The sequence below is a fragment of the Malania oleifera genome, chromosome 8 (assembly GCF_029873635.1).
Source record: "Malania oleifera isolate guangnan ecotype guangnan chromosome 8, ASM2987363v1, whole genome shotgun sequence".
In the NCBI taxonomy this organism is placed as follows: Eukaryota; Viridiplantae; Streptophyta; class Magnoliopsida; order Santalales; family Ximeniaceae; genus Malania; species Malania oleifera.
The window spans coordinates 37,663,869-37,684,372 of record NC_080424.1 but is presented as its reverse complement, the minus strand read 5'-3'; the positions used below and the strand labels follow the sequence as shown (position 1 = coordinate 37,684,372).

Here is a 20,504-nt window from a genome sequence, read left to right as displayed (position 1 = left end):
ATTAATGTAAGTTTATAAATTATAACTAATACATAATATTTATTCTTTTTATTGAAATTTAGCTACTCTTCTTCTTCTTCTTCTTCTTTCTTCTTTATATGTAATTACTAATTAAATATTTAGTTTAATTAATGTAAGATTATAAATTATAACTAATACATAATATTTTTTATTTTTACTGAAATTTCGCTACTGTTTTTTAATTTGTAATATTTAGTTTAATTAATGTAAGTTTATAAATTATAACTAATACATAATATTTATTCTTTTTTGTTGAAATTTAGCTACTATTTTTTGATTTGTACTCTTTTCTTTTGATGTTGAACTATGTTGAATTGTTGATGCTTTTGGGTTTCGTACTGGCAATTTTATTAAATTTTCAATTTTGTTATTGAATGTTTTGGCATTTTAAATTCTAATATTACTAGATATTCATTTGTTCATATATCAATTACCCCAAATAGACATTTTACACCATTTTAATAAAGGTGAGGCGCACGCCTTCGCCTCGCGCCTCTGACTACTATGGGCAACAAGAACATTTGTGGTAATCAGATCAGAATATTCGTTCCAAAGAGTCACAAATGCCGACTAATAGTCTTGAATGGAATGATTGTCATGTTGAAACATGGCAGTCGCATGCTCTAACTGAAAACGATGGGCACCGTTATCTTGATGATATACTGTTTTTAAATAAGTCCACGTGGATTAAGCGGTGCGATAAGGTTGCAAGTTTGGGACAATATGTGGCTCAACCGAGCCAAGAAGCCAAGACATAATCCGAGAATCAAGAACAACCCATGAAGGACAAGCCGCTGAATCCTTGGCATCAAGCACAGCCCATGAAAGACATGCTGTTGAATGCTTGGATTTATCAGAATTGGGTGCACAATCCGTGCCATCAATATGACCCCAATACCCAAATATGTATAAAAGACTCCTTTTTGGCCGATGCATGTCATGTTTAATCCCCATGATCGGGTTGTGCTGTCTGAAGAGTGGACTTAACTTGGTTGGCCAACCAAGGCTAAATCAAAACATTGTGTCTGTAAGTGCGATTTGCCTCACAGCCTAGTCCAAAAAACAGGTTTGTATTCCCCTACTCAGACCAAATCCTGTAATGCCCCTGAAAATGATATGTTTGGGAGTGTAAAAAAAAAATAAAAAAAAAATTAAAATGAATAAATAAATAAATAATTAAATTATGATTATTATTATTATTAATTAAATAATATAATATAATATATTAATTTTTTCCCTTCAGGAAAAGTTCAAATTGAAAGCCCACATAGAATAATTGTTGCCCATAAACTTGGCACATGCAGGTACGTAGTCCATGGTAAATAAAGGAGAAAATTGAGAAGCCTACCAAAAAAAAAACAGACTGTGCCAAAAGAAATATACTACCAGAAAATCGAGGAGCCCAAAAATAAATCAACGCAGGTACAAAGAAAACCAAGATCAACCTGCCTGCACTAAAAAATAAATCTTGAACCAAGAAACCTGCTGTGTGAGAATCACAAGGACAGAGAAGCACTAGAAACAGCAACAGAAAGAACCAAGATCAACCTTCCTGCACTAAAAAAAATCTTGAACCAAGAAACCTGCTGTGCCGAGAATCACAAGGACAGAGAAGCACCAGAAACAGCACAAACCAAGAAACCTGCTGTGCCGAGAGAAATACAAGTACAGAGAAGCACAGGAACAGCAACAGAAAGCTGGTCCGACAGTCACTTAGCCACAGAAATACTGAAAAACAGAGAACCAAAATATTCCAAAAGAGAATAGACCCACAACAGCCACATAAACGAGAGACACCTCCAAAACCGAGAAGACAAAAGAAACAAAATTCGAGGGGAAAAAAAAATTAGCAGTCGGCAGACTCTGATACCATGTTAAAGTATTGTGTGAATGGCCGAATGCTTTGGCCTCGAGTTCTGTATATTATTTATAGACTTTACAAGAATGCAATACATGGAAAGTAAATAAGTTCTAGCATGATTCTAGCCCTATACGTGTAAACTATAATTTGTCAAGCCCTATACATGTAAACTAAATATATGCTAACTGTACAAAATAATGAATGGAGAAGTAAGGAAATAATTGTGGGCTGAAATAAGGAAAGAAATCTTTTTGTGTTTGCTGTTTCGTTGACAATATCCACTTGTCCATTAATCATGTGTGATAAGTTAATTTAAACAAAATACATTATACACATAATACATACAAATAATATGATAAATTAAACAAGTTCTATTACTTTATTTGTTAAAAGTAATAAAAATCTAATAAATTTAGACCAAGAAGCTATATTGTATGGTTATAACCTAAGCTTTAAAAGTATAATATAGTCATAAAATTTATCATTAAGTAAATGAAGGATTGCTATAAAAAAATTAATTAAATGAGGTAACAAATTCAACACAACAAAAACTTGAAAAGAAAAATACACTTGAAGTTGGATACTATCGAAAAGAAAAATCAGATTACTAATATTATCAAAATAAATGTTCTTTTAATAAACTAATGTTCATATCAAGTTATTAATTAATGCATCTCTTCACATAATGTATTGAGAGGGATTTATGAAAAGAGGGAAATGGAGAAGTGAAAAGGAAAGGTATTTTTTTATTTTTATTTATTTTTTCCTTTTATTTTTCCATAGAGGGTCAGCCTTGGATCAATGGTAAGGTTGTTCCTTCGTGATCAATTGGTCATTGGTTTGAATTCAAGGAAACAACCTCTTTGGATAAAAAACAGGGTAAGGTTGTACATTGTGGAAATCCTGAATGATTTGGAAGGGATTTGGAGAAGCTTGTGGTAAAAGATTGAGGCTTTAATTAGATCCTATATTTAGGCTGATTGTATGGGTTGGCTTTTATATTTCCATATTTTATTCTCTGCGTACATGTTAAATAGGGACCCTAGTATGTAGAGAATACATAATTGAATATACTATAGATTTATTCTCATTTTCTACATGGTATTAGAGCTCGGGTTACTCTGAAACTCTAAGCAAGCCATGGCTGCCCAAAAAGGAGACAGCCATGAGTCCAGCCAGTCGGCAACCCAGGAAGGAGAGTCGGAGATAACCTCCTCCATGGGCTCGGCCGGCGTATTCGAGAATTCCCCACTCCATCTTACTGTTGAAAAATTCAATGGTAAGAATTATAGAGAATGGACACAGTCAATCAAGCTTGTTGTTAATGGTAAAGGAAAGCTCTACTTTCTTACCGGCAAGACTTGGCGACCACCTCCTACTGATACAGTGGCATCCCAGAAATGGCGGTCTAAGAACTCCTTGATAATGTCATGCTTGATAAACTCTATGAAGCCAACCATCGGCAAAACGTACATGTTTCTTCCGACGACAAAGGACATGTGGGATGCGGTGCGTGGACATACTCCGATGCTGAAAATGCTTCCTTGATTTTCGAGTTGAAGACGCGGCTATGGCAGACGAAGCAAGGAGATCGGGAAGTCATGGAATACTTCACCGAGATGCTCGGACTTTGGCAAGAACTTGGTCTTAGCTGTGAAGAGGAATGGGAATGCATGGGTGACAGTGTACGTTTCAAGAAGAAGATGGAGAACGAGAGAGTATTCAAGTTTTTGGTAGGGCTAAACCGAGAGCCTGACAACGTGAGGAGCAGGATTATAGGTTGCCGGCCGTTGTCCTCCATCCAAGAAGTCTTTAATGAGGTTTTGTGAGAGGAAAGTAGGAGGAACGTGATGTTGAAGGAGCAAAACTAGTCTAGGCCTGAGGCATCAACTCTTGTAACCCATGGGCCTCATACTAGATTCGGCTCAAAATAGTCCAGAAGGCCCTATTGTGAGCATTGCAAAAAAACGGGCCATACTAAAGACACCTGCTGGACTTACATGGCAAGCCTACGGATTGGAAGCCCAGATAGTCCAATAAAGCCCATGGTCATCAGGCCTCCACCGAAACCTAGGAAAAAAACATACCCACAGAAGCGCATGGTCTGACAGCTTCTAGTGGGGGATTTAATTATGACCAACTTGCGAAAATATATGAGCTATTTTCCAATTTCCAAGCCTCAGGCCAGTCCTCTAATAATATGTCATCTAGTTCTTTAGCCCACAAAGGTACTTTTTTGACAGCCCTTAGTTCCACTTCTCATTTTACCCCTTGGATTATTGACTCTGGTGCATCTGACCATATGACTGATGCTCATCATTTATTTTCAACATACTCACCTTGCACCGGTAATTTAAAAGTCAAAATTGCAGATGAGACTCTATCCCTTGTCGTTGGCAAAGGGAGTATTCGTATTTATGAATATATTACTCTTGAATCTATTTTCCACGTTCCTAATTTATCGTGCAATTTGCTGTCTATTAGTCAGTTAACCAAACAGTCTAATTGCTCGGCTAAATTCCTACCCTATCATTGTGTCTTTTGGGACTTATCATCGGGGAAGACGATTGACAGTGATAAGGAATGTGACGGGCTCTACTACTTCGACAAAGCTAATGTGAATGGATCATGTCCTCCTTCTGTTTGTAATTCCGCATCTAGTCCAAGGGAAAGTGAACTTTTGTTATGGCACAAAAGGATGGGACATCCTAGTTTTCAAATATTTGCAGCACTTATTTCCTTCAATATGTTCGAATAAAATTGCCTTGGATTTTCAGTGTGAAGTGTGTGAACTTGCCCAACACCATTGTACTACTTTCCTAGATCTCAGTATAAACCATCCATGCCATTTAGTCTGATTCACAGTAATCTATGGGGTCCTTCTCGTACTCCTAATAGGACCCACACAAAATGGTTTATTACTTTTATTGATGATCACACTTGTCTGTGTTGGGTATATTTATTGAATGATAAAACTGAGGTTCGATTAGTCTTCATGAATTTTCACTCTATGATACAAACCTAGTTTCACAAAAAATCCAAATCATTCATACTGACAATGGTACCGAGTATTTCAATCACTCCTTGGGCACGTATCTTCAAGAGAATGGTATTATCCATCAAAGCTCTTGCATTGACACCCCTCAACAAAATGGGGTTGCTGAATGGAAAAATCGACATATCCTTGAAGTTGCTCGTGCCCTGTTGTTCACCTCTCACATGCCAACAAAATTTTGGGGTGACTCAATTTTGACAGCCACATACCTCATTAACCGAATGCCTAGTAGAGTCCCATCCTTTGCAACTCCGCTCCAAAAACTCCAAGAGACTTTTCCCAATTCTAGGCTTGGCTTACATCTTCCGCTTTGTGTCTTTGGGTCCACTGTACTTGTTTACATTCATGCACCCAAGCGAAAAATAATTACAAAAAAGTTTACATTCATTCCGTTTTCCATTTTTTAATTTTCCAAGAATTATAAAAAAATTAGCTTATTTTTCAGTTTTTCAAGATTCAAATTAAAAATGTAGAAAATAAATAGTTTGTTTAAATGTGCAAAACGATTTTTCATTTTTTATTTCTACATTTCAAAATAATTACAAAAAAGCATAGCTTGTTTTTGAATTTTCCAAATATTATATAAGGTGCTACTTGGGAGTTGGGATCATGGATTTTGTGGCTTGAATTTGGATTTGTGTGGTTAAGAAGAAACCCTACATAATCAATAAAATTTAAAGTTCAAGATCAGAATTTCATGCTCCCCGTACACAAAGAAATAGTTATAAATCTAGAAAAATTCTAAGAAGATGTTTTGCAACTTTTCTATATAAATTTGGAAAATTGGAAAACAAGGTGGCATTTCTTTGTTATTTGAAAAATTAGAATTGGAAAATAAAACTATTTCCACAGGCAAATAGTGCCAACTTTATTGATTGTTTTTCATTTATTTCATACAAATTTTGTGAAAATGAAAAATTTGCGAACTTTTTTTTTTTTTTGAAAAATTAAATTGAAAAATGAAAATTTTTTCCACAACTAAAACAGATCCTAAACTTCTCCATTATTTGTTCTCTATCACATGGTCAGTATATTTTTTAAGTATCTAATACTAATAGCAATGTGTTATTGACAGGCACCAAGGGGTTGAACTCCCAACCTAGGAAATTATCTACAGGTCAGGAAATCAACAAAATTTAATGATGTCTGGCAGAAAGGAAAAATAAAGGGGCAAAAATTGGTGTACCCAATGGTTATGATACTTGAAAAAAGGAGGTTTTGTAGTTCATCCATTGGAGAACTTACCATCCTTCCTTTCTTCCCTTTTATTTGCTCTCCTATCAAGCACAGGGTAAACCAACAAGCATGTCCAAAAACTAAGCCAAAACATTAGCATTCTAATCCTCCTAGCTTTAAGAATTAGGAGAAATTCTTTCCTCCAAAAGCTTTCCATTTCGCTCTGTCCACATTGCCTAAAAAATGGTGTGAGGAATCAAAAGCTGTGATGCTTTTATAGGTGTACAAGTATATATCCCTTTTGGCCTATATTTTTTCATCTATAACGCCTTCTGTGGCACAGGAGACTCAAAATGATAAAAAATAAATAAAATAAAATCTTGCAGCTGTCTAGTGCAAGAGTATTATTTTAAAGTTTAAAGTTTAAACTAACAGTTGATCATTCTGATAATTTAACATTGAGACATCCCCCATTATTGAGCATCCACCTGCCAATATCCTCTCTACTCATACCCAACATCCTGACTTGACCAACTCAAAAAATTCAAGAAAGTTTCAGTTCCTAATCTTGGGCCTTTTTCATGAAGGGGATATTCCAAGATCCAAAAGAGGGCAACTATGGGATCTCACTAAAGTGTTCGTCTGACCAGCGAAAAAAAGGGATGAGAGTAGAAATATTAAGCAGTTTTCTCAGCATTTCCTGCATCAAACGAACATAAGCAAAGAACTGATCCCACTCTTTATAATCAACTTCCAAACGTCAACACCATGTGGCTGCATCACTCTACATGCCCATTAAGTCTAGAATTGAAGATAGGTGAGAAAGAGCATATGTTTTCTAGACGTAGGTACACTATTTTTTTTTTGTTTAGGTGAAAATTTTTTTTTTCTTGCTAATCTGACCCCCTTTATTTTTTTTAAAGCTTTGGGTTAAAAATGCATAAGTAATGAAAATTTTCCTGATGGCTAGTTTCAAATATTTTTTGCAAAGATATATTCTGTACTTTGGAATTTGATCCACTGCGTAGATAGTTAGGTAACTGTGTTTATTTATTTTCTTTTGAGAGAAGGAGAATTTATTAGAGAGAGAAGTCACTGTTTTGTTTTTGTTAAGCTTGATGGGAAAGTCTCTAGATTTGTCTGCTGGTGTGATATCTGCCCAGTTTACTTTGTGGACCATATGTTTTTACAGATTTGTCTGCTGGTGTGATATTTGCGCAGTTTACTTTGTGGTCTACATTTTTTTACAACCCTAAAGCTGGAATTTGCATTGAAATTGGAAGTACTCTCTCTCCCTTACACCACCAAGATAGGTAAATAAAGTAAATGATTCAGGACAGAAAAATCGTGGTTTGCATTTATTTGTTTGTATGAACAGATTTTTTTTTTTTTGATCATATATTTCAGTTGAAATATTATTTCCCAACTCATGGCATATGTAAAGAACTGGTTTCACTGCATGATCTTCTCATTTGGAATTGCCCTCTGAAGGGAAAAAAAAAAATGAATCAAGTCTTCCTCATATTTGCAGTATGGTTTGGTGCATGTTGCTGCTGGTGATTTACTGAGGAAAGAAGTTGCAGCTGGAAGTGAAAATGGAAGGCGAGCAAGAGAATACATGGAGAAAGGGCAGTTGGTGCCAGATGAAATAGTTGTCATGGTAGGTATAGTATTGTTTTATGAATTTAACTATTTTCTTGTTTGTGATATGTAACTTGATTTAGATCATGTAGATGGTGAAGGATCGCTTGTTGCAGCCAGATTCTCAAGAAAATGGCTGGCTTCTCGATGGGTATCCTAGGAGCTCATCTCAAGCAATTGCCCTTATGGAATTGGGGTTCCGGCCAGACCTTTTTATTCTTTTAGATGTAAGGTTTTGATAATCTTGTTCCAGTTGATTCTTCATAATCATTCAAGTATGTTGAAAATCACTGAATAGGGAAGAGGGTGATGTGATTTAAATCCTGTTACTCAAATTCTCCATAGCCTCTCTGTTCATGAGCTATGGGAATAAGTTCTTTTAGCACAAAATTCAGTTTATGCAGATATAATAATGGACTTGATAACTTCTAACTCAATTTATTTTTCCCATCAAAAAGTTCATCCATCAAAAGATTAAGCATTTGTACTTATGTTTGCAGGTCCCTGAAGAGATTGTTGTTGAGAGAGTGGTTGGAAGAAGGTTAGATCCTCTTACTGGTAGGATATATCATTTGAAGTATTTTCCACCAGAAACAGAAGAGATTGCAGCAAGACTTACCCAACGCTTTGACGATACAGAAGAAAAGGCATGTTGTAAACTACTCCTTTTGGGCATGTTTTGAGATTTTTGAGTTCTGTTGGTCAACATAAGCATCTTTGTTGATGATTATTTGTTCCTATTTTTTCCTAGTTATGCTTGCGTGCAATTATTCAACCAAATACAACTGAGTATAATTTTATCATTAACAATCTTCATTTACTATCCCTTTTTTGCCTTTGTTTAGGTGAAGTTACGTTTAAACACTCATCATAAGAATGTGGAGGCAGTGCTTTCAATGTATAAAGACATAACAGTAAAAGTAAGCGATATTCTCTCTCTCTCTCAATGCACCACCACCACACAAGGTTCTCATGCTATATGAGGAGTCTAGGAAGGGCATGATGTATGCTGCCTTACCTCCATTGCCTTCACCATTTGCAGAGGCTGTTTCTATGACTTCAACCCATTTCAGTGTAACACCCTTAACATTGGGTCAAGGCTCATCTCTCTCAGAGCATATTGCTTGTGAAATGTGATGTGTGCATATGAAAATGTATGTGCATATATAGTGTTTAGAGGAGAATTGCATCAAGTTGCAAATTGTGGGACCAATAGTTAACTGTTTTGTACATAGGGATTCCTTTCATGATGCAATGTGCAACATAATCATAATATATATAAAACATTTCTGTGAGAACTTCATTGTTGCAGCAACTGCCCATGGAAGTGAATTGCAGTTGTTTTGTGGTTGTGGTTTGAATTTTGGGATGATTCTTAAAGGGAGCTTGTCGGAGTTAGGAGATTGATGATGGGTCAGTTACGGATGATAGCGTGGAAGATTGTGGGTCATCAGGGTTTACTCTGATGCCAGCGAATTGGTGTAGGACAGTAAGAAACAGAAACAGAGAGGAAGAGAAGAAGAAAGAAGAGAGAAACTGTTGCAGGGTAGAACATAAAGAAACAGAACATAGAGAGAAGCAGAAAGGAAGAAGGAGAAGGAAGAAGAAGAAAGGAGGAGGAAGAAGATGAAAAAAAGAGAGGCTATATGAGAGGAGGGAAACTAGTTCTGAAATCTGACTTCAAAATATGATAGCTGTGTAATAGAATACAAAGAAAGTACATACACCACGTGGTCCACATTACAACTAAATAAATTAATTATAAAATAACTCCAAAATACTTAAATACACACAACACTAAATTAACTAAATTTATAAAACAGATAAATTTACTAAAATTTAAAACAAAATCCCAAATTTTTAAAAATGAAATATACAACAACAACGACGACGACAATGACAACACGCCTTAAGTCCCACTAAGTGGGGTTGACTACATGAATCCTTTTTTGCTAATTCACCCAATCAAGAGCATTTTCCTTTATTAGATTAAGGGCTGTTAAATCCTTCCTCACTACCTCATTCTAAGTTCTTTTAGGCCTACCTCTACCACTTTTCATATGAGAAACAATAACTAACTCACCCCTCCTCACATGTGCTTTACTAGGCTTGCGTTTCACATGTCCAAACCATCTAAGCCGCCTCTCCCTATCTTTTTTTTTCAATTGGTGCAATGCCTAAATTATTATTGTATTCGAAAAAAAAAAATATACATAAAAAGAAAATTAAGCCCCCTAAGTTTAAAACTCTTTTAAAAAAAAAAGTATATATTTTGTGTTTAAGCAAGACACTACAAAGATCTCATGGTTGTCCAACCTAATCTTTAGCAAAAGAGCCTTCAAACGGGATCCTTACACACAAGTTTGGTATTAGATTCTTGTTGCAATTCAATCAAGATGTTTGAACCAACATATAATACCAACCCCCATGCTTATGCTCGAAGATTTTCACAGGCCCAAGTTTCTGTTTGCAATCCATTTGTCAGTATAATCAATTAAAGCCATGTACGACTCATGATGTTGACTAGGAGAAATGTTCAGTAAAGTAAAGATCAGGACTTTGATGCTGAAACGAAGGGTGGTATTGTGACTAGTTATCATGATAGTGGTTATTTTAGGCAAGGTTGAATGGCATGACTTTATTATAGGTAGCAAACAAAATGTTACTTCTCAGTCACGGTTATGAAAATGATATCCAACATACAATACTTTGATATGATGGGGTAATAAAGATGTGTATTCTTTTGAAGGTAAAACTTGTACAATTTGATGTGGTGGTATGAAAAAGATAGTGTATGCAGAATTTATGACTAAGACTCTACACCATAAGTAGTCATTCCTTGATCAAAATGGACTTTTTAAGCACGTAATGTAGGCTAAGCTCGGGGTCATAAAAGAATGGATATATTTGGCTCAAAGTATATTGTTTGTGTGGGTTAACAAAGACCAAAATCACTATTATTGGTTGCCTTATGAAATATTTGGCCATTTTTGCAGAAATATCAACATCTGATCTTTTGCTTCATTGAATAGGGCCTTCAAATGATGCTCGTCTTTCATGCTCTACCTTTTGCTTAGGCAGTCTTATTAGTGTTCAGTGACTTCAGTCTAGTGAGCTTCATTTTTTCCCATCTTCCTCCTCCTTTCATCCTCCTTTATCAATTTCAAACAAAATTTTCAAGTTTTATGTTAAAGTCATGACCTCAAGGTGGACTTTCAAACACGGGACAAAATGTAGTCTTGATTAGATAAAATGAAATGATGGGAACGACGGCTCAAAAACCTGATGGTTTACTCATTGCCCCTAGCATGCTCATAGTAACTTGAACATTTGAGAGCAATGACATTTGGATAAAAGTTGTTTAAAACAAGTTTGCCTACGTACCTAGTATAGGATCAAGTCCTAACATAGATTGGGTTGACATTTTTTGTTCAAAAAATGGTTTTGGATTGCTTTTTTCAAATTTGATGTTCATTTCATGATTTTGTTCTCATTATTTTTCCATTGTCATGTGCATATTTGGCTTTTTCTTGCTCACACATTTTTTTCTTCATTTTTGCATATTCTTTTTTGAATGATTATATATATTAACTATGCTAGGGGCCCCGTACCTAGGTAATGTAGGAATTTAGGGTTATAGAAGGATTAGACCATATGAAAAGCTTAAAGGATTGACAATTGGTGACTCAATGTATAGGGTTTTATGGGTAAAAATAGTCAGTCAATTGATGACCACTTGTCTTTACTAACAACTCTTTAACTTGATATAATCAAAGTTTATTCATGATAATTCTAGTATGTTGAAAACATGAACAACTTTTGTGATGAATTCCCATGAGAGTGATATCTAGTGAAAAATCTGAATTATGAGCAACCGATGTGCTAACCTCAATTCGAGGGTGATCTTGCCCTGGGCTTAAAAAGGAAAAAATTTAGGCTCAAATTGGGACTTCAGGGGATTTTTCTTTCAATGATAAAGTGTATAGTAAAAAAGGGCCGTTCTTCATACCAAAGGTAGACTTATTGTTGTCAAATCTTTGTCTCTTCTGTGACGTGGTGGCATCAAGATAGAGGAGCATGATTGTAAAGGCAATGAATAGATGAAAATGTAACCTCCATATATCATTTTATGAAATTAGTATATAATGTGCATATTTATTTGGAAGGATTCTTTTGTTGTATAGGAATGAAATCATTGGTCATACATTGATTTAGTTGGAAAATAGACAAAAAGGAAGCAAAGACTGAAGCAAAGGCCCTTAAAACTCTTGTCCGGCTAGGTGCCAATGATATAGTCAAGTCCAAGGCCTCAACCCTTTGCTCCAAGATATTGGTGGTGTTGCAGTTATTTGAATGTCCTGTCTTTGTAGATCTGGAGTCTGTTTTTTTGAAAAAATTTGAATTAGAGTGTAGAAGATGAAAGTGGAATAGTGATCCCAAGAGGGGGGGGGGGGGGGTTGAATTGGGTTATTGAAATCTTTAAGTTCCTTTTACAAATTTTTACTTGTTTAATACACACAACAAAACTTAAGTAAACCAATCAATTCACAATTAAAACTCAAACAATCCACAAATTTACTGAAAACTTAAACAACCAATCAATTTAAGAGTAATCAACTACAAATACCAAACCAATCACAATTTAAAGACCTTTGTGGAATTTCAGCTTTGCTTTTGTAAGCAGCCCTGTAAATAAATTGCAAGCCCTATTTTTGAATTGATTTTATTGCGTTCTCTTAATTAAGATTTCCGAAAATTAACGAACGTACTCCCTTGTGGGTTTCCGCAAACGGTTAATTGAAACGTACTTTTGTTAAATTAAGAGTCTTCTTTTTAATTCAATGTTTGAGCCCTGCATCTTGCACTTGGCATATACACACACAATATATGAAGTGCTGAAATTTAAAAGAATAGGGAAACAAGAACACCATGTTTTTATGAGGTTCGGCTTATCCCTAGATTACGTCCTCGCCTTTGACCAATACCGCCAAAGGATTCCACTATGAATGCTCCTTTCCGGGTGGAGCAAACCTTTTACAAAAATCCCTCTTTTTCAGGAAGAGAAACCTCTTCAAGCGATCAATCCACGCTTGGTTCAACGATCCAAATCAGTCTTGAACCGTCAAAGTACAATAGGAAAGGTACAAGAATCTGTGTACAAGATAACTCTCAAAACAGAGCAGATTTGTACAAGTTAGAGCACTTAAATATACTTCAATCAAATATAAAAATAGAAAGTATGAAGCTCAAGATTAGAGATCACCAAGGGCTCTTTAGTGATTGAGAAAACTCAGTATTAGAACCACAGGCTTATGAATAAGCAGCAATTTAGATGACTTCTCCTAGATGGAGTGTGAGCAAGAAAGAGCTTTGTGAGAGATTGAGAGTTGAATGCTTGAATGCTATGTGATTGCTTGGTGATTTGATTTCTTTGGTTTAAAGGAGTATTTATAGACTTTTTAGGATGAGTTCCCTTGTTTCCCAAGTTACTTGGAGTGTCTACCAAATTTTTATAACGTTCATATTTGAAAAACTAATTTTTAGAATTTTTCCGTTAAAGTTCAAAATTTAAAAATCCTGTAGAGTTAGTCGACTGGACAAGCGACTGGGTAGGTATTTTTATAGGGTCAGTCGGCTGGACAGGTGGCTGAGACCCTTCTGTTTGCCAGAAATAAATTCCAAGAAATTGTCAGTCGGATGATTGAACATAGTTAAAAAAGAGTCAGTCGGCTGGGCTTGTCAGTCGGCTGACTGATCTCAGTTCAAAATGATCAGTCGGCTGGGCAGTTATTCAACAGATATGTTTGTCAGTCAGTTGGGAAAATTCAGTGTATTCTGGTCAGTCAGCTGACCATTCAATTTTTTGAAAAACTTTCATTTGTTTTATTTTTAAACCCTTGTTATTTGAAAGACTCAAATGTAATTTTTCAAAATCATTTTTAGGGTTTTTTAAAAAAAACCCGTCTCTAAGTCTATAATGCATCCTAATGAGCTTCATAATTCTAAATTATATTTGAACTGAAGTACTTACAAACGACTTTCTAAATATAAACTCTTTAAGCACTAAGTCTTCAAGCTTTTTGTCCATCTCTTGAGGTTCAACTTGATTTCAAGTCCCAAGTGCCTTTAACCTTTAAGTTTGACATGTATTGCTTCTATACTCCGGTAAGCTTTCATTTGATTGGCTTTAATTGCTAAGCTTCCTTCCATGATAACTTTGTTCAATCCTGAAACATTATCACTTAACAACATATGTTAATATATCCTTCATTTGTTATCATCAAAATAAGATTGAAAAGCTTAGTTAGGCCAACAGAAGAAGACCTTAGAAGTATGCTTTTGTTTGAGCACAATTTTGGTTGAAAGATTTTTCTTTGTTTTTTTCAGAAGGAAAAATTTTGAAACAGGGAATTTTATTTTTAAAAAATTGATCATGGATGTTTATGATAAAAGGAAAGGCTTAGGTGATAAATCAAAACGTGGCCTTACTGAGGTTCAAATTTTGAAAACATTGTTTTTATTTTGTGAACACATGCATGCATGACTAAGACCTCAAACCTTTATTCAAGGAATGATGCAAATAAACTGATATGGACTATGTAACTGAAGTCCTAAACCTAATGATGTGAGGGACCTAGTTGTGCCCTAAGGCAACATGAGTGTATGCGTGTATGAATAGAAACTATTCAAAAGGGAAGCCCCAACTTCAAGTGAGTAAAGGCCTACTCTATCAAAAAGAGAGAAACGAGCATGCATGGTTAGGTTCTAAGCCCGAATGATAAAGGTTCCCAAATTGCCTTTTACTGTCACCCACATAAGCTAGTAGGGTCCCCAATCCTCACTCACATGCAGAGAGGGTTCAATTTGAGTGGGGATGAAACTTCATGAGCCTGTAAGGACACTATGATCTCATGAGACTAATCACTACTTTGCCCTCTAACTAATCCTACAAGAATGAGCCTGAGTCGAAGGCTTATGTTTGTGCAATGAATCTTAAGATTTCTCATACCCTTTAAGCATAACAACATTCTCGCCAAACAAGTAAAAGGACAATTAATTAATTGGTGATTATAAATGGCGGTTTCAACTCGACTCTCTAATGTTCCTAGTAGAGTCGCCAAGTTGTCAACATGTGCGGCCCGTGGGTTTGGCGCCTCAATGAGGATGGTGACCTTAAAATGATTTTGAAGGGTGTTCAATGGTGTTAAGGGTTTCATGCAGTCACCACAAAACTTCTATTTACCTTAGTTATGGTTAGGTCACCTAATTACTATCGATTGGTTGGTCTCTAAGTTAACCTAAGTTTAAAAAGCAATAGTCATGGTTTGCGTAATCAGAGTAAGATTTGGGAGTACGATTATTAGGGAGGAAGGTACTAGAGCCCTATACACACCCGTCACACACACCCGTCACACGAATAGTACCTACTTAGCCAAATATAATCACCAAATTGCATTCATTGTCTTTTAATTGAGTATTATTACCTTTCCATTTAATTTCGGCCCACCTTGCTTTCTTTACGATAGTTTGATATGGAACACACGAAAACCAATAGAGAGCACTAGTGCTTTCCCCTATGGTGTCCATCGGAGGATTAATTTAGTTAAATGTTTTTAATGTTAGGGTACAATATATGAGAATAAATTACACAATAGAGAAATATGTGCCAAATCATGCTAGAAAAGGTTAGTCGAAAGTGAGTATTGCAGTCCAACGATCAAAGCCAATATTCAATTAAATCAAAGCCACGTAAAATAATGTAAGGGAAAATTGCATTATTCCCATGAAATAAAGAAATGAAGTCACATGTAATAGTTTCCTAATCTATAAATGGCTAATAAGTAAATTTAAACCGTAATTCCTAATTTTAAAATGTTCTATCAAAGAAAATCAAAACTTTATGTTTGAGGAAGCTGATTTTTTAATATTTTTTAAATCTATTTTTGGGTAATTTTTAGCTGACATGGAAATCCTAATCTATGAAAAGAAAGCCCTAGAAACCATTAAAAACCTAAAAAGAATGCCCTAGAAATTTCAAGAGATTTCCTGCAATTTTTATGAACATTTATTTTGGATTTTCAAATTATTAAAAAGCAATTAAAATGGAAAATAATATTAATAATAAAAATAATAATTATATTAATAGTAGTAATAATAATAATAACAACCTGGGGCTAATAATGAAGCACATAGAAAAGATGATTTTTATTTTAGTTTCTTAAAAACATTTTATTTTTTATTTATTTTCTAATTTTTAATAATAATAATAATAATAATAATAATAATAATAATACAATTTAAGAGAGATAAAAAATAACAAGAACAGCCAAATTAGGTTTTTTTTTTTCTATATTTTAATTAATTTTGTGCATTTTAAACTAATTTTAATTAATAACAGAAAATAAAACAGAAGAAAAAAATAAATTAAAAAGGAGAACCGGTCGACTGGTTTAGTTAGCTTTGTGCAGGGAAAGCCCATCTTTGTGCAGCTAGAGCAAATTGTAGCTGTAACACATTGTTGCTGGCTTTGCTGGCCCAATCATCAAGCCACCTTGCCACCCCAGTTGTCACTTGACATCGACCACTACAGCTTGTCGCTTCTCAGGCACTGAGCACTATTCTCCAGTATCCCAACATTCTTTTGGGCACTCGTAGGAATAGTTGCACTGTTGCTGCAACCATGGCGGCACCTGGTTATGGCCAGCACTGAACCTACGTCCGATTTCTGGATGTTGCCTATAGCCGTCCTGAATGCCTGCAAAGCTCGCCAGAAAAGTCACTGGTGACTGTTCTTTCTTCTTCTTCTGCCCGCTTGTAGCCATGTCATGCCTGTACAGAGCCCTGCTACCACCTTGGTGTCACTGTAATCTGAGGATGCTGAGACTGTATAAAGCGGCAGCTTTTTTGGGCCTATTTCCTCCCACTTGTTTTCTCCATTCAATCAAATCTACAGATTTTTGGAGCCATGACAATATGCGTATAACAAGAAGAATAAACAAAGCTCTAAAGGAACTCTTAGCATTGCACATGCGTAGTCACTTCATAAAACAATCTTAGGACTCTCCTTGATGCAATTGCAACCAGGAACATTCACAAAACATCAGAAATAATCAGAGAACATAACCAGGACAACAATGAAGCTCCCAAAAGGAGTTGATATCTAACAAGCATATACTTTATCTTGCGAAGAGACCAAAAAACAATTAACAAAGATTAAAATTTTCCTTGTTTATCTTCTAAGAGCAATCGAAATCCAAGAAAGCCAAGAAGATCCAAAGAAACCAACCACCTTCTAACATTCATGCAGTAATCTCCTCCCTCTCCTCTTTGGTCTTGGGTCTTCGTTTACCTTCAACAATGCCAAGGATAATAAAAGAGTACAGGGAGGACTCAACAACCCTAGAGCCACTTCCACTTTTCCAACGTGAGAACCCCTCCAAGATATGGATTCAACCTCCTCTCTCCTTGCCTCCAAGCTTCCTTTTATAAGACAAAGGGCTAGGGTTTTGGTCTAAGTAGCCTAGGTTTCCTATAATATCCTTAAAATGTTATCTTTTCACCAAATTGCCAAATAATGAACTTGAAGACTTAATCCTTGCTGACATTCATTATAAGTTATTAAAGTTTAGTTCCACATTAGCCCAATTTGGGCCTTGGAGACTTGCAAAATATTCTAATTTGCTGGATTTCAAAAATTAAGGTTTGGAGTTAGCCTAGACAAAATGGGTGTCAACAATATCTATTTTGATCTTGTACCCTCGGGTGTTTGTTATTGCTTTTGGGTAGACCTTGCCAATGGATGGGCACAATGGGTTTAAAATCACTTACACTTTGTTAAAGATAAGAGTAAAATTGTTTTAGCTACTTTAAATCCGGAACAACTTCTCAAGCATTTAAAAGGGCAGGTAGCACTGAAGTTGATAAATCCTTTATGGAGAATACCTTGATGCTGAAAACTTAAGAAACAGAATTGAGAATGGCAAGTCTGTTACTACAACCCTTGAGAAGGGAGTTGAGTAATGTTACTCATGATATTCTGTCTAGGTTACCCCTATAAGAAACTTTTGGCATTGTATTGATCTTCCTAATATAGGATGAACGTGATGGAGAATGAGGAGTTGCATGCTCAGTTGGATGAATTGATTCCCAAAGTATTGGTTAGGGAATTTCCTGGCGCTTAGTAGTAGCTGTGATCAGTATAGAGGCAGAGGTGTTGATGCTGCGACTCTGGTGAGGGCAAGATCTTATCACCTGAACCCCTTTCTTGCCATGGTGGAACAGCTGCAGAAGAGGATTGTTTGCTGTTAGATGACTGGCTTGGGGAGCCTGCACCATTGATGTGATCTTCTAGCAAATGATCAAAGTTGGAGAACAACAGGAATCTCCTATTCCTTTTTACATTTTATATATTGGCATATTAGGTAAGCAATTGCTATAAATGCTAGCGGTAACATAATAATTGATATGATCTTTAATTACTTGAAGTACAAGAACACCTAAAATAGAGGAAAACAGTTTCTTCCATTTTGTGGCCCTTTATTTAGCATTCATAACATCAATTCTATGTATAAAAAAAAAAGTGTGTGCAGTTTCCACTGATGCTCTTTGTGGCTACGTCAATGTGTTGCCATTCGGATCTTGATATGGTAGCATGTCTTGTTTATATATATGTGTCATGGTTGTCATGAATGCAAATAAATATACCTTGTTCATTTTTTTTTTCCCTTCATGTGATTTAATTTTTTGTTCCTTCTCATGCAAGATTGGTTCAAGCCTGGAGGCTATGTTAATTGAAATTTGTTCTTAGGCATAGCATGCTTGGGTTATGCCTGGAGGCTGGAGCTCTCTAACCTTGTGAGATGTTGGAATTGTTGTGCGTGATTAGGGGTCATAATTTTTGGAAAGGCTTTCTTGCATTAGATATCTATCTTTCAAGATTGTTTGGAAATCATAATTTGTTCAATTTTAGCTATCTTTGTATTCATATGCCCATTGTAGTCATTATGGAAAAACTCCTGCCGATTGATTTTGGTTTGGACGCAAGGGATGGCTACTTGTTAGCCTTTAATTGTAATAATACCATATATGCTTGAAGTCACTATTGTCTTCCTTATATATATATATGTGTGTGTGTGTGTGTGTAATTTATGTAGACAAATTGTATCTGGATATCTTCCATGAAATCTAAGGTTGGAGAACCATTTTTGTTCATTGCAGGTAAATGGAGGCGTTTCAAAGGAGGATGTGTTTGCCCAAATTGATGGTGCTCTCACTGAACTTCTTGAGCGGAGGAGGGATTGTTTGGGGGTTCTACAGTAGCCTAGAAGTATGCTGATGTTGAATAATTAGAATAAAAAGGCCGCCTCCAAGGATGTGAAGCTCTGGAAACAATATTAGCCTGTGGAGAAGGCACGCAAGAGATGTAGGAGAACACAGATGTAAGAACAGGGAAGCTGCTTTGATGATACCCAGTAACTGGGTCGATTTGTAAGAAGGATTGAAGTGGCTATTCTGCCATGTATTACAACATTACATGGTCATTGCTACTTTTATTTCCTATTTATGCTATTTTCCTCCCCCTATGGTTCTATCTCGATGCAGTTTGTCAAACTTGCACGTTCCAGTAAAATGGCCTTATGAACCCTCCTTCACCTTAGTTTGAATCACTTGCATCTAGAAAATGAGCTCAAGTATTTCTTTGTCCAACCTTCCTGAATGTCACAAATTCAAGCGTTAGATTCAGTTTTGTATAGGATCTGATAAAATTTAAAATTATTTTAAATTAATTTAAAATTTTATATTTTCAAAAGAGTCTCAAAGGTGTGTGTGTGCGTGTTTTTTTTTTTAAATTTAATCTTTTTTGTTTGTCTGCCTTTTTGTAGTCATTTAGAATCCTCAATACTGCATTTCATGAACTCGAAACTAATCCTAGTTGTGGTTTAATAATACAAACCTAGCTTACATTATTTTTTAAAGCCTATATAAACACTTGTATCATTTTAATATTCAAGTAATCTCACGAGTGATCCATGTCAAATAAGAATTCAAGACCGAAGGCTCAATGAAAAAACAAATGAAAAATGAGAAGAAGAAAGAAAAAAACTACTCACATGAGTTAATACTCCATCCTCTATCTAACATTAAAAAATGATCCATAGAGCACTAAATTAGTGCAACAGTAAAAGCCTAATGAGTTTCAAGGGGATTCTTGTAGGGAATAGTCGAATGAAAACCCTGTGTGATTAAAGGTTTGGAGAAAATAAATTTAATCGAATATTCCTAAAAAATTGCGTAGTCCTAATAAATTAAGCTTGTTAATAACTCTAATAATCGACTCTTTTGTTTATATGGATGTCTACACGATCAACCATAATAAATCAACTCAATGATTTTAGGTTCTCACAATGCAATAATGAGGCTTCAAGGACCAACCGTTAGAAAAACTAAGCTCGATAACAATATTAACATTTGTAAGCTCATGGATATTGACTTTTGGTGGCCGCACTTTCTTTTGTAGATGAAATGCACATTGATATTTTTTCATGTTAAGAGTAGGAATTATTTAGAAAGCACTTTAGGAGAGAGTAAGCGTTCATCAATCTTGTAAAACTTAGTAGTTATTTTAAACGCACTTAACCTACTTGCCTTCATCACTAAATACACTATGAAGGAAATGAATAGTGTTACTTAACAATTTACTGCATAACTCGTATTTTGTTTCACGGTTGCTACTTGATTTTCTTTATTTTG

At 35.4% G+C, this 20,504-nt stretch overlaps 1 protein-coding gene across 5 annotated transcripts in view; it reads left to right on the top strand.

Annotated features, from left to right (window-relative positions):
- Positions 1-19,410, top strand: part of LOC131161994 (adenylate kinase, chloroplastic) — a 42,242-nt gene extending 22,832 nt beyond the window's left edge. For 2 of the 5 annotated variants that reach the window (XM_058118079.1, XM_058118077.1), the window contains exons 3-7: positions 7,645-7,773; positions 7,847-7,981; positions 8,255-8,401; positions 8,600-8,674; positions 18,972-19,410. In XM_058118079.1, the coding sequence (XP_057974062.1) occupies positions 7,645-7,773; positions 7,847-7,981; positions 8,255-8,401; positions 8,600-8,674; positions 18,972-19,073 (588 nt within the window). In that variant the 3' untranslated portion in view covers positions 19,074-19,410. Of the gene's footprint in view, positions 1-7,626; positions 7,774-7,846; positions 7,982-8,254; positions 8,409-8,599; positions 8,675-18,971 lie in introns of those variants that run through there. The other 3 variants (XM_058118076.1, XM_058118078.1, XM_058118080.1) reach the window with 2 other exon arrangements.
- The last annotated feature ends 1,094 nt before the right edge of the window (positions 19,411-20,504 follow it).